Genomic DNA, 14073 nt, shown 5'->3' on the forward strand with positions numbered 1-14073 from the left:
ATGATCCCTGGGTCCTGGGATCGAGCCCCACATCGGGCTCTCTGCTCGGGCTTCCTCCCCTCTCTCTCTCTGCCTGCCTCTCTGCCTACTTGTGATCTCTGTCTGTCAAATAAATAAATAAAATCTTTAATAAAAAAAAATCTTAAAAAAAATATATATACACAGATCTTCATGTGTCTATCATCAAAATTTTAATAAATTAACCTATGAAAGCACTGGTTTTCAGGTGGAAGTACTAATGGTGGACCCTGCTTTTTTTGTTTTAAAGTCATTAATTATGTAAATAATATTTTTAAAAAATGTAATAATGATACAAGTAGTACTTTCTAATAGAGCTTTGTGGATCACAAAGCATTTTCACATAACTTACTGAATTAGATTCATAGGATAGCCCTGTACAGTGTCAGCCATGTGGCAAAATCGCCTCTACCTTATTTTCGAGAGAAGTAAGACTCAGTTAAGTGATAGGTTAAGTGATAGGAAGTGGGGAAACCAGAATGCTATATCTATTCCATTTTTGGATCATGCTAATTACTAAAAGAGCATTTCTCAATAGGATCTTAAAAGATGTGAGGGGAATTAAAAGAAAAAAAATGAGGAGAGAATCTGAACTCAAATAAATGTGGGCAGCTTTGCCTAGAGTGTCTCTTAGCTGTGTGAGAACGTACCCTGTGTTATAGTCTGTGTGTATGTTAGAATGTAAAGGCCAAGCTCACTCACTCAAAATCCTGCTGCTCCCAGAGAGAACCACTTGTGGTTGAATTAGCCCTCCAGGCTTTATTTTTTTTATTTATTTTAAAATTTTATTTATTTATTTGACACAGAGAGAGACAGATAGTGACAGAGATAGCAAGAGAGAGCACAAGCAGGAGGAGAGGCAAAGGGAGAGGGAGAAACAGGCTTCCCACTGAGCAGAGCCCGATGCGGGGCTCGATCCCAGGATCCTGAGATCATGACCTGAGCTGAAGGCAGATGCTTAACCAGCTGAGCCACCCAGGTGCCCCTCCCTCCAGGCTTTAAACAACCCCTGCCACCTGTCTGTCCTTGGGGCATCTGAAGACAGCCATGGTGTGCCCTTGAAGGCTTTGCTTTCCCTGGTGAACAGCTCTTCTGATCTATACTTATGGGCCCCTCTCCATTGGAGCAGCCCTCCTTGGTGCACTTCCAGAGAGTGCACAGGATGGGGGTGCACCCAGGTGTGGGCCACCTGTGTGAACTTCCTGCACTCATCCAGCAGAGGCAGGCTGAGCAGGGCTTTGTGCCGGCCTCTTTGCTTCAGCGGTGATTCAGCGGTGAGCTGTGCTCCTGCTCTTGAAAGTACACCTCATTGTCAAGACAAGCAGGAAGCACACTGTTCCTTCCTTTTCTGCTCCAGTACCTCCTGTTCGACCTGATTTTTCTTTTGTTTTCAAGATTTTATTTTTAAGTAATCTCTGCACCCAACATGGGGCTCGAACTCACAACCCCAAGATCAAGAGCTGCATGCCTTACTGACTGAGCCAGCCCAGCACCCCAAGTCTGATTTTTCTTGCAGTTGGTCTTTTCTTCTCTTTCCAGGGCCTTTTCTACAGAGCTGTAAGAATGTTTTTAAAGAGTTTAAAAAAAAAACACACAAAAAAGAATGTTTCTAAAGAGTTATTTCTTAAAAGCACAAATCATTTCTACCTTAAAAACTTTCAATGACTCCTCCCTTCATGAATCCCATTTCTTAGATCCTTGACTCTGTAGTTTCTGTCTTTTGCCTCCATCTCTACCTTAGTCCCTATTTCATGGAGTTGAGAGGCGTCCTCTAATCACAAACATTTTATCTTCTTCTTTATTAGTATTTTAAAAATAAGCTTGTATATACTTAAGGTATATAACATGATGATTTGATATATGTATACACAGTGAAGTGATGACTCTAATCATGTCCTTCTCACCATTATCATTTTTTTCTTTTTTTTTAAATGCAGTAATATCACCTGAAATCTGCTTTCTTAGCAACTTCCAGTATTTGATGCCATATTATTAAATATTGTCATCATGCTATTCATTAGCTCTCTAGACTTATTCATACTATTTAACTGCAGCTTTGTACCTTTGACCAACATCTCCCCATTTCCCCCATCTCCCTGCCCCCTGGTAATGATTGCTCAGCTCTGCTCTCATGTATTCGACTTTTTTAAGTGTCCACATATAAGTGAGATCATGCAGTTTATTTTCTGTCCATGTCTGGCTTATTCACTCCACGTAATGTCCTTCAGGTTCATCGATGTTGCAAACAGCAAAATCTTAAGGCTGAATAATACTCCTGTGTGTGTGTGTGTGTGTGTGTGTGTGTGTGTGTTTATCCAGCACTTGTGAGTGAATATGAATAAATACTTATGAATAAATATACATATCTGTGTGTGTAAATACATCTATTTATACACATTTGACATACACACAGACACATACTCCTTACCTTCTTCCCTACCTACTTAAACCAGCTTTGTTCTCACTCTTTCCTCATTCATTCCCTCATTCATTCATTCAGTGATCATTTATGATGTTGGCCTCCAGTGTCTCAACTGCTCTCCATATTATTGCCCATCCTCTTTGTAAGTTGCCTGTTTGCTCCCATGGGACCCATTCGCCTGTAATCAGGTCAGCAGAATATCACTAGCGTCATAGAAATACACACCAGTTTTGACACAATCAGAATAAACCCAACTCTTTGCTTTTTCTGTGATGCAGGGCTTCAGAAAGTAATAAAATTTATTATTTGTTTTTTAATGGGCTGGTAATTGTCTATCACTATTTAATACGAAAATACTACAAACTTAACTATTTTCTAGTCATAGTCTTCTATCATAGATAACTTTCAAACAATTATAGACTTTTGGGGTTCATATTTATTCATAAGTATTAGATGATTGACTTTATTTTTGTTCTTACTTTGAAACCTTTAATAATGTACATTTTTGTTCTAATTTTGGTGGTGAAATATCTTGGGGTCCTGAGGACCTGAAACTTACATATGTCAACCTTTAAAGAGATGTAATACTTAAAAAAAAAAAAGATGTAATACTTTTTTTTTTCTAACTACATATCTTGGGGTCCTGAGGACCTGAAACTTACATATGTCAACCTTTAAAAAGATGTAATACTTTAAAAAAAAAAGATGTAATACTTTTTTTTTTCTAACTACATAAAGTTATACTGTCTGTGTTGAAAATACTAGGACACGATTATTTCTGAGCTTTGATGTGAAACACTCTCATGAGAGGTATCATTCTCCAAAGATTTGAAATCCAGCCTTTACTTGTTCATTTAAAAAAAAAAAAAAAAGAATTGGCGTATAAACAAAAGCAAAATCTATGCCTTTGTTAGTTACAGAGGAACTTGAGGAAGTATCCTGGTCGTATGTGACCATGATTGACTTTCTGGTTTTCTTCCCTGCCAGTCTCGTACTTACCTGATGGGAGTGCCTTGGAGCCTGATTACTACTTTTCCACCATCAGTTCCAGCTTCTCAGTTTCTCCTCTTTTCAATGGCATCACCTATAAGGAGTTTAATATTCCACTAGAAATGCTTCGAGAACTCTTAAACTTGGTAAGGAAAACATCCGTGGTTAAACAGAGCCTGTGTACCTCAGTCAGTAAAATCGCTAGTGGTATAAGCCTGGCTTTTGTTTTGGTTTTTCTTTTTGTTTTGGTTTGATTTTTCACGGACAGAGAGAGATCAGTGAGTGGTCGGGGAGGGGCAGAGGTAGACAGACAGAGAAAAGGAGAAAAGGAGAAAGAATCTCAAGCAGACTCCGTGCTGAGCGTGGAGCCCAACACAGGGCTTAATCTCACGAGCCTGAGGTCAGGACCTGAGCTGAAATCAAGAGTCGGATGCTTAACTGACTGAGCCACCTGGACGCCAAACCCTGGTTGTTTGTTTGTTTTTCCAAAAGAAAAACTAGGAGTTTTTCAGTATTTCAGAATATAACTTAGAAGTCATAAATTTTTGATGGAAGAAGGAGAGAGTAACACATGAAGTCATTTGTGTAACGTTTTCATTGAATCATTTTAGCGCTCATGTGGGAGAGGCAGGGATTCATCCCCATTTTAGAGGGGAGGCAGTCAGTGCCAAATACATCAAGGATCCATCAGCCAAGGGCAGGGCTGGGACTCAGCCCAGGGAATCTGACCCCAAGTCTAGTTCCTTATTGCTCCGGACTCCCTCCCATTGGCTGATATTTTTAGATCAATACAAAACCTTTTGTTTCATATTTGGATACCTTGGGCTGACCTCTGAGGTGGCATCAGAGAATATCGTTATCCCAATTCTGAAATAGATGGGTCTCTGATCCAGGGACTCTGAAGTTGTTATGATTGAGCTGAGTTGCTTTGAAACAGATTCAAGTGGGTAGATAAGGATAAAGATGCTATCAGGGACAGACTCTAAAAATGAGATTTTCATCTTGAAAAGAATGAGAGGGTCTCCCTCAGTGTGGGGTGTGAACAGAAATCCCTGCAGGAGCTGGTTTTAGGCTGAAGATTTATGAAGACATTAAAGCAGGGGCACCTCGGTGGGTCAGTCGGTTGAGCATCCGACTCTTGATCTCAGCTCAGGTCTTTTTTTTTTTTTTTTAAGATTTTAATTATTTATTTGATAGAAGACACAACGAGAGAGGGAACACAAGCAGGGGGAGTGGGAGAGGGAGAAGCAGGCTTCCCGCTGAGCAGGGAGCCCGATGCGGGGCTTGATCCCAGGACCCCAGGATCATGGCCCGGGCCGAAGGCAGACGCTTAACGACTGAGCCACCCAAGCGCCCCTCAGCTCAGGTCTTGATCTCAGTGTCATGAGTTAAAGCCCCCCCCCCCACCGCCCCGAGTTGGGCTCCATACTGGGAGGAGAGCCGACTTTAAAAAAACACAACAAAGCATGAAAGCTTTGGCAATAATTAATGAGGATAGAGCCACAGTGAATTACTAAATAGTCTATAGATGTTTTTGAAGTTACCCTCAAGAAGGAAAACTCTCCCTAAACTGCTCCTCCCTGTTAGTGTCCCAGACCAAAGGCCTGGGTGGCCTTCTCAGATGGTCAGGTGTCTCTTCCTAGTATCACGTCAGAAATCCCAATTGAAGGCTGTGTGTTTCACACTCTTTTATAAAGGCGATTCTTTTTCCCAGTATATTTTAACTTCTCAAGGTTAGCTTTTCTTCTAGGCAGTTTTTCATTTCTTCTCCTTTCATTTCTTCTATCGTTGTCTATACATTTCTAAAGTCAGCTTCTTTAAGAACTACAGTTGGGGTGGCAGACAGTTTTATCAGGAGGCTCTGCGGTTTCCAGAACAGTTCATTCCTGTACTAAATGCTAGTACAGAGCACAGGTGGAAATAATGCTTCTGTTAGAAATCTAGAATGCGTGCTGCATTCGGAGTACCTAGGCAGCTTCCAAAGGGCTGGAGCACCAGGCCTGCAGCAGGAGGAGGAGGAGTCATCAGGGCCGAGGACTGGCTGGGAAGGTGTCCCTGATGTCTGGGAGGAGGTTTGGGTGCATTGTCAGTGATGCCTGGAGTCTGAACAGTTTCACATCTTGGAAATGGAAATCTAATGTCAGCAAATTTGAGGGAGTTGGTTCCTTTCCCGTTTTCATGTTTTTCCACTCAAGGGCAGGAAGATAAGTTCCAAGTGATGGCAGAATTGAGGACATTTTCTGTGTTATAGTTTGATGTGAAGCCATAATGGGTGTATTGTTGGCCCATGATTTCCATCTCATTTCTCATCTCATGAGCTTGTTACGTGGTTTCATCTGTCAACATGATTTGTTCTTTACTAGAGGGAGCCAGCATCTCTGCCTTTCCCTGTGTTCGTCAGGTGCCTCATGAGGTCTTCTTTCCTCTGACAGGTAAAGAAGATTGTCGAGGAGCCTGTTCTCAAATCCTTGGATGCCGTTGTAGCCAGCGTGATAGAGGTACGTCTGTTTGGGTCACCGTCCTGAGATCAGCCTGATGTGAGCCTGTGCATAGAGAGAACAGGAAGAGTTTGTGGGTGGGGGCTGTAGTGACAGGTTGTCAGTGAGTTTTCAGCTTAGTCCCCATAGTGGCCACACAGCCTCCCCCTGAGAACTTGCTCTGTGCTGCCTCTTTTAAATCGATCACCTCACAGTGGTCTGATGGCCGCTTGGCTGTCTTTCTCCTTCTCTGGTTCCTGTAAGACAGCCAAAGATGGTGAATTTTCAGCGAGAGGAGGGTGGTTCTTCCCATTAGAACAGTATGTGGAGAAACCACTTTGGAGGGTGCAGTGGTGACCCCCCACAGTCATCTCTGAACAGCCTTTTATTTTCCTCTGCCTGATGCTTAAGAGAGGGAGGAGAGAAATTCAACTGTTCCAAGTGGTGAATCATGATAAACGGTCACGCCATCGCTCTAATGCTATGTCAGGAATATAATACTTACTCAGCTGGGCCTCACCCTAGAAGGCAAAGGGAGGTCTGGAGAATTTCCATGGTGTAGTCACATGTCTCTGCTCCTTCACAGGCCAACCCTAGCGCTGATCTCTACTACACCACATTCAGCGACCCTCTCTACGTGGCCATGTTCAAGATGCTGCGTGACACTCTGTACTACATGAAAGGTATGGACGGTTTGCGCCCACATGTGACTGCGGTGACACGGGGTTCCGGGCCACTGCCGCAGGTCTGTTCTTCCTTCTGCCATGGCTGCTTAAAAACACGCAAGTAACATGGTCACATTACTAAAATTTGGGGGAAGAAGCAAATAAGAAAGAAAAAGATCTGTCTGTGATCTTGCACCCATGATATCATCAATGATGGCTCCTTTGGTGGGTTTATTTCCTCAGAGGCTTTTCTGACATGGCTATGTTGTCTTGTCCTCATTGCCCGATCTTGTATACAATTTAACATGTCTATTTTAGATATTTCAAAAAGTTAAAAAAATAAAATGAGGCACTTACTATAATCTGATAACTCAGAGAAAATAATAGTTAGGCGTGTACACACACACAAATTTAGCCTTTCCTTCTTTCCTTCTTTTGTGAATTTTTAAAACATGTTTCCTGCTTTCTTTTGTGTTACAGAATGTTCTCCATCAACATAAGTTTTGATGACCATGTAGTATTCTGTCAAGGAGAAGGTGTACTATACAAGATGTACAAGACATACTATAATCTAGTTATCTGTTTTCCTAATTCAGTTCCAGAAGCTCCTGGGACTTTGTGTCAGGCTGGGGACCCAGCAAGTGTTAGGTTCACAAAGAAGGGTGGAAGGGACTGAGGCCCTGAGGCTTCTCTCCCCACCTGAGCCTCATGTTGCTAGCTTCCTTGGCTTTTCTGACTTGTTCCCATCACAGGGATTCTCCTGATTTTTCCAGGCCCCAAAGATGAGAGTTGGAAGAAGCTGTGAACTCTGGGTGCCCCAAAGGTGCAGCCCTGTACCCAGGGAATTCTCGTCTTCAGACTATAGTCAGTTTTCCCCTTAGCTGATAGCCCACAACCTTTTTATTTAAAACAACAAAACAACAAAACAAACCACTAAAGTATTTCTCACTGTTAGGGGGACCAGTTCCAGCAATGATACATCCCAGTTTCTGTGTCATACATTCAAGTTTTAGTATATTGACTGCTTAAAACACAGCATGGCTCTCACTTCCCTGGGAAATGGTCATTTCTCCTGAGTGCCCAGTAGCATGTATGCTGACAGCCAGCACAGCCTATCCAGATTCTTCCCAGTGGACATTCTTTCCTTTCTTTCTTTCTATTTTTCTGAGCGAGCGAGAGCGCAGCATGCCTCTGTGTATATATGTGAGCAGGTGGGGAGGGCCAGAGGGAGAGAGAGAATCTTAAGTAGGGGCTTGACCTCATGACACCGAGATCATGACCTGAGCTGAGATCAAGAATTGGGCACCTAACTGACAGCCACCCAGGCGCCGCCCCTGCAGTGGGCATTCTCTGGCAGCAGACCTACTCCTCTTGGGTTTCTGTTAGAGTGGGAGAGACCATAGGGTTACTACCTGAACTTTCATGGTTTGTTTCCACCCGCAATGCCTGCTGTCTTTCCCACAGACCTCCCAACCTCCTTTGTGAAGGAGATCCATGATTTTGTGCTGGAGCAGTTCAACACGAGCCAGGGGGAGCTCCAGAAGATTCTGCATGATGCTGACCGGGTCCACAATGAACTGAGCCCCCTCAAGCTTCGCTGCCAGGCAAATGCTGCCTGTGTGGACCTCATGGTGTGGGCTGTGAAGGACGAGCAGGGTGAGCGTCGCCCCTGCTGTGCCCCAGATATCCAGTGTCCTGTCCTCAGGTTGAGGAAACTGGACACGGGAGGAGGTGATGGCCAAGGCCATAGGGACTGTGTGTTCTCTCCCTTGTTTCTTGATGGTTCTTTAGGCTTTTATGTGGAGAAGTGGGAGGTCTGTACTGGAGGAAAAGGTGCTTGTCTAGGGTGAACAGCAGAATGGGCAGTGTGTGGCAGACTGTGGATGGCTGCCATGTACAGAGCACTAGGACGAGAGGCTCAGGGCCAGCAGAGAGGAGAGAGCAGTCCCTCACCACATGGGCTGGTGTTTTCAAAACAGCAGAGATGGAGCAGAGATGAGGTTTCAGTTAAGGATGCCTGACTGCCTGTAAATACTTTCTGGTGTAGCCACTCATTATTAATACAGCCTGCATAAAGTATGCCCATGGGCATTTAATTGTATGATTAATTGGTGAACAAGTATTTCATAAATATTGGCCTTTGCTAATCATCCATACCCTCCTCTCATTTTGACGTTAGGTGCTGAAAATCTTTGCATCAAGCTCTCCGAGAAGCTGCAGTCTAAGACGTCCAGCAAAGTCATCATTGCTCATTTGCCCTTGCTTATCTGCTGTCTGCAGGTGAGTCTCACTGACACTGGCGAGGCTTTGGTTCCATCAACCGGGGGAATCTTGTTATATCTTTTAGACTCTGATTGGCATACTAGCAGCACAACCTGAGCTGTTGTCTCTAGGAACTTGAACAGAGCCTGCTGTGGACATAGTTCATCAATGAGTGGGGGGCTGCTGCTGACAGTGTGCCAGGGATTTTTGTGATTTCCAGGAGCAGCTGAGTCTGTGGAGAGGCCACCTGGTGTCTACTGGGCCATTCCCAAGACCGCAGGCTAAGTGCTAAGGACACCTCCCAATGTCTGCAGTGCTCTGCTCTCAGAGACTCTTACCTTGCCAACTTACTAATCCCAATAACCATATCTGCCATTGTTCAGAAATCATGTTGTGTATCCTTTCTCCCCTAAATTTGTTTTCAAAAGAAATGGACACACTTTAGCAATATATCTCCCCTTTAGGCTAAGCAGAGCCTAGACCGTGCTCCTTTCCTCTTTTTCTGCCTCGTGAGCAAAGTGGCTCTGAATGTTTTGACCTTGGAAGTTTCTGGTCCCCACCTCAGGTGTCGGAAAGGTTGGGCATCTGTTGCTTGGGCCTGCTCGGCTGGCTACAACCTGTGTTGTATGATGTATGTTGTTTGATGGTGTGTTGCAGGGTCTGGGCCGCCTGTGTGAGAGGTTCCCGGTGGTGGTGCATTCGGTGACGCCGTCTCTGCGGGACTTCCTGGTTGTCCCGTCCCCTGTGCTGGTGAAGCTCTATAAGTGCCACAGTCAGTACCACACAGGTAACAGATGGCTGTTACCCAAAGCCACCTCTCCAGCTCCTAAATCCCATGTGTCCCTGAGAGTCCAAGGAAAGGGCCACATGACCTTGTGTGCCAGCCTGCCATGGTTTCATGACTGAGAGATTGTGGCTGGGCTGTGCGCCCTGCCCTGTTCTTGGGCTCATTCCTCCTTTATGCCTTTCCTCATAGCTTTCCATACATGCCCCCATCTAGGCTCCAGTTCTTTCCTTCCTCCACCCTCCCTAGCATATACTCCTGCTACCACTGAGGGGTCTTCTAGTCCCACTTGGTTTTTGGCTCCTTCCATCACTGAGACAGTCTAAAGTGAGAGTCCAGCATGTCCCAGACACTGGTCAGGAGCTCTCCATGCTGGATCTCAGCTGGGTCTCAGCTAGTCCCTATTCCTGCCTCGTGAGTGTATTATCACGTTTCTATGACAAGGACATGGGCTCAGAGCAAATCTGGCCACCCGTAACCATTAGCATTCATTAACACCTGCTTCCTCCTGGGGCTCTAATGTTGCATTGCTCATCCCACCCCGTCAGTCCTGTGAAGGTGGGTGCTTTGTCCTCTCCCTTCAGATGAAGAAACCCAACCTCCAAGCAGGTGAAAGACTTTTCCCTGGACCCCAGGACAAGGAGGGGTTTCTGTGGCTCTACAGCTCCTACTCTCTACTCACCCCCTACTCGTACTATTTTTGTACACATCAGCTAGGTAATCCTCAGGGACAGGACCACGCCTCACCCTTGAGGCTGGGTACCTGTGGGTGTTCATCAGGACTTTCAAACCATTTCTTAAGAAATCGCTGTGTTACTCATTTATCGCTTTGCAACCTAAACATTCTTCCTTTTGTTTAAACATGTTAATTTCATCCTTTCTGTTCTCACTTTTGTTGCTGAAATGTTTGGTCAAATCATTTTAGAGGGGTTGTTTTATAAGGTAAAAGTGATCAGCATATTATTTTGGTTTTGAATTATTGACAAGGGGATGGAAAATGACAGGTTTAACCAGATACATACTTGAATTTTTACATTTAGTTGCTGGCAATGATATAAAAATCAGTGTAACCAATGAGCATTCTGAATCAACTCTAAATGTCATGTCTGGAAAGAAGACCCAACCCTCCATGTATGAGCAGCTCCGGGACATTGCCATTGACAACATCTGCAGGTGGGAGACCGGCCAGAGGGATGCGTAACCTGGGGAGGAAGGGAAAAAGTTTCAGACAAAATTACTAAAAAGTGAGAAATGTTCATAATTTTTTAGAGCTTGTTTTGGACTATTGTAAACTTACACCCAGTTTTAAAAGAGAGATTATTACATATTTTTTAATGATATTTTTAAAAAGATTTCTCCATTTATTTTAGAGAGAGAGAGAGCACACACACGTGTGCACAGGAGGGAGGGGCAGAGGAAGAAGAGAGAGATTCTCAAGCCGACTCTGTGCTCAGTGCAGAGCCTGATGTGGGGCTCAATGTGGAGCTCGATCTCATGATCCCGAGCTCATGACCAGATCCGAAATCAAGAGTCAGATGCTTAGCCGACTGTGCCACCCAGGCACCCCACATTTTTTTTTTTTTATTTTATTTATGTTGAGAGAGAGCATAAGCTGGAGGGGGTGTGGGAAGAAGGGCAGAGGGAGAGGGAGAAGCAGACTCCCTGCTGAACAGGGAACCCGATGTAGGGCTCAATCCCAGGCCTTACTGGGATCAGGACCTGAGCCGAAGGCAGATGCTTTAACTGACTGAGCCACCCAGGCACCCCTATTTTTTTTTTAAATAAGGCTTGTTTTTCTTTTCCTGATCATAAACGTAATTTAGAAATGGGAATATAGAAAAAATGGAAAGAGTCATCTATCAGCCTACCATCCAGAGTAACGACACATTGTCACATTTTCTGGTTTTTTTGTAATTTTTAGCATAAGGGACGGATTTTATATGATTGAGTGTCCTTGCTGCCCAGTCTCCTGCTATGTGAACTCTTGCACTCCAAACTAAGAAACCACATACATTCTAATTTATATGAAAATGTATCTCTCCCTCTGAATTCTGGCTCCATGCTCTCAGAAGCCCCATCAAGAGAATATGACGGCCCTTTTCTGTCAGCCAGATGCTCTTCTCTGACTCTGGCGTGGGAGCCAAACAGATACAGAAAGCAAGAGATGCCTGAAAAGATTTTGTGTCTTCATGGGCTTTTAAAATTACCCCTGTTCTTTAGAAAATAAACTTTTCTTCATACTAGTAAAACCTTGATATATCATATAATATTCCCTGAGCTGTCTTGGGACCATCTATCTTGAGCCAGTTACTGTAACTTTTGTTAAGGAACAGTTCTGGAAATTTTAAATTGGAATCAGGGTAAGTGTAACATTCTGAAATAAACTGTTCTGGTGAAATAATGAAGTTACTGTTTCTGACTGAGATATTTATCAAGTGGGCAAAATCTGCAGCAATTCTTTGAATTCATTCTGTGTAATGATTTTCATTCAGATTTTGGGGGAAAAAATGCTCAGAGCAGTTCTTTAAACTCTGTAGACCTGACAAAGAGACAAAAACCAGAAACAAAACACTGATCTGTTGTTCTGATGCCCCTTGCCATGTGGGTTTCCTCACTGTCCAGGTGCCTGAAAGCTGGCTTGACAGTGGACACGGTGATCGTGGAGGCCTTCCTGGCCAGCCTCTCCAACCGGCTCTACATCTCCCAGGAGAGTGACAAGTATGTCTCATCCCCAAGGGGCAGCCAGTTGTTCTCAGCAGGCCTGGGGGCGGGGGGGGCTGGTATCCCGCACGTCTGTGCTTCTTACTTGCAGAGCGTGGAGTCATGCATCAGGTCTGTCCCCCGATTTAAGGTGAAACTCACCTTAGAATGTTGATGCTGGACCACTGTTTGGGAGCAGAGAAAGATCTGTGTCATACTGAGTAGAGCTAGAGACTTTGTGTTTCTACTGGAAGTAAGGATTCCAGGCAGCCTCTGTCTGATGACCACTTCATCTGAAAGACTGTGGTAACCTTGAGGTCCAGGCTGTAGCTTCTGGGCTTCATTTCACAGAGGACTGTTCCCAGGATGCTTCTCTTTCTCCCCCTACAGGGATGCTCACTTGATTCCTGACCATACCATCCGAGCCTTGGGACACATTGCGGTGGCCCTGAGGGACACCCCAAAGGTCATGGAGCCAATTCTGCAGATCCTGCAGCAGAAATTCTGCCAGCCCCCCTCCCCACTTGATGTGCTCATCATTGACCAGCTGGGGTGCCTGGTTATCACCGGAAATGTAAGGCAGGACCTATGGTAAAACCCACTACCCTCTGCAAGCATTGTTACTTTGACTATCAGGAGTGCAAAAATAGATTAAATTTACCCTGCAGATGAGTTAAATGCTCACAGCTCTCCTGACAGTGAATAGGGAGATTTTTTTCCAAGTAACAGGGAATAGAGTGATGGAAAAGGAGGTTTAAACTCATTTCTTGCTGATGTTAATAACATGTAATAGAATTTAAGTTGAAACCATTTCCCTTTTAGCTTTTGAAGTTTGCTGAAAGCTTTAGGAATGGATGCCCTTGATGTTCTTTTGGGCCTTTATGGTCCATACGTTCCAGAAGCTTTTGCTCTGAATGATGGTAGAGGGGCCTTTTCCACGTTCTGAGGAAGGGGTTTCATGGGAAATCATGCCATGGTAACCGTATCCCTCACTCTCTTCCAGCAATACATTTATCAGGAAGTGTGGAATCTCTTCCAGCAGATCAGCGTGAAGGCCAGCTCTGTCGTGTACTCAGCCACTAAAGATTACAAGGATCATGGCTACAGGTAATTCACTAGACCTCATTGTCACTCTAGATCATGACAGTTTTCAGCGCCCTTTAAAAGTGTGAGGTTTGGGGATTTGTCTTTTGAATAAACTTTTTTCCTACAAGAGCAGTATGTGCTACAAATCAGCACATGCACAAGCAGGAAATGAGTGAGTGCCACTGGGAGCTGAGCATCTCAGTGTCATTACCTCAGACCCTCCCTGACAACGAAGTGTCCACCCAGCCAGTAGGCTTTTTTATGTACCAGTGCATCAGCCATGCCGTTAACCTTCTTCCATGTGCCACCTTTAATGGCTACAGAGTGTCCCATCATAGAGCAGCACCAAGATCTAATCAGTCCCTAGCTCGGAGGTGTGGTAGTTTGCCAGGTTTCCCGCTGGTAAGCGCTACATCGAATGATCTAATAGCTATGTATCTGTGAGTGTCTCTGACACTTTCCTAAAGATAGATTCAGAGAGGTGGGATTTGGAGGGTCGGTAGGAATGGACATTTTTCATCCTCAGATGTTTGATATTTGTGTAAAGTTTGGCCAGTTTTGCCGGCAGACTAAGATATGCTTCCTTGCCTGTTCCTTGCCCCTACTGTGAATGCCTTGAAGGCAGGGTCATGTTTTTCCACATAGGGAGGATCTCACAAGAGGTTGACA

At 44.4% G+C, this 14073-nt stretch overlaps 1 protein-coding gene across 3 annotated transcripts in view; it reads left to right on the top strand.

Annotated features, from left to right (window-relative positions):
- Positions 1-14073, top strand: part of PI4KA (phosphatidylinositol 4-kinase alpha) — a 116078-nt gene that overhangs the window by 30989 nt on the left and 71016 nt on the right. For all 3 annotated transcript variants that reach the window (XM_080821027.1, XM_080821028.1, XM_080821029.1), the window contains exons 8-17: positions 3428-3576; positions 5863-5928; positions 6494-6590; positions 8037-8228; positions 8752-8852; positions 9492-9621; positions 10659-10791; positions 12241-12336; positions 12709-12892; positions 13322-13425. In XM_080821027.1, the coding sequence (XP_080677153.1) occupies positions 3428-3576; positions 5863-5928; positions 6494-6590; positions 8037-8228; positions 8752-8852; positions 9492-9621; positions 10659-10791; positions 12241-12336; positions 12709-12892; positions 13322-13425 (1252 nt within the window). The remainder of the gene's footprint in view (positions 1-3427; positions 3577-5862; positions 5929-6493; positions 6591-8036; positions 8229-8751; positions 8853-9491; positions 9622-10658; positions 10792-12240; positions 12337-12708; positions 12893-13321; positions 13426-14073) is intronic.

This window comes from Martes martes (genome assembly GCF_963455335.1).
Source record: "Martes martes genome assembly, chromosome: 13".
NCBI lineage: Eukaryota > Metazoa > Chordata > Mammalia > Carnivora > Mustelidae > Martes > Martes martes.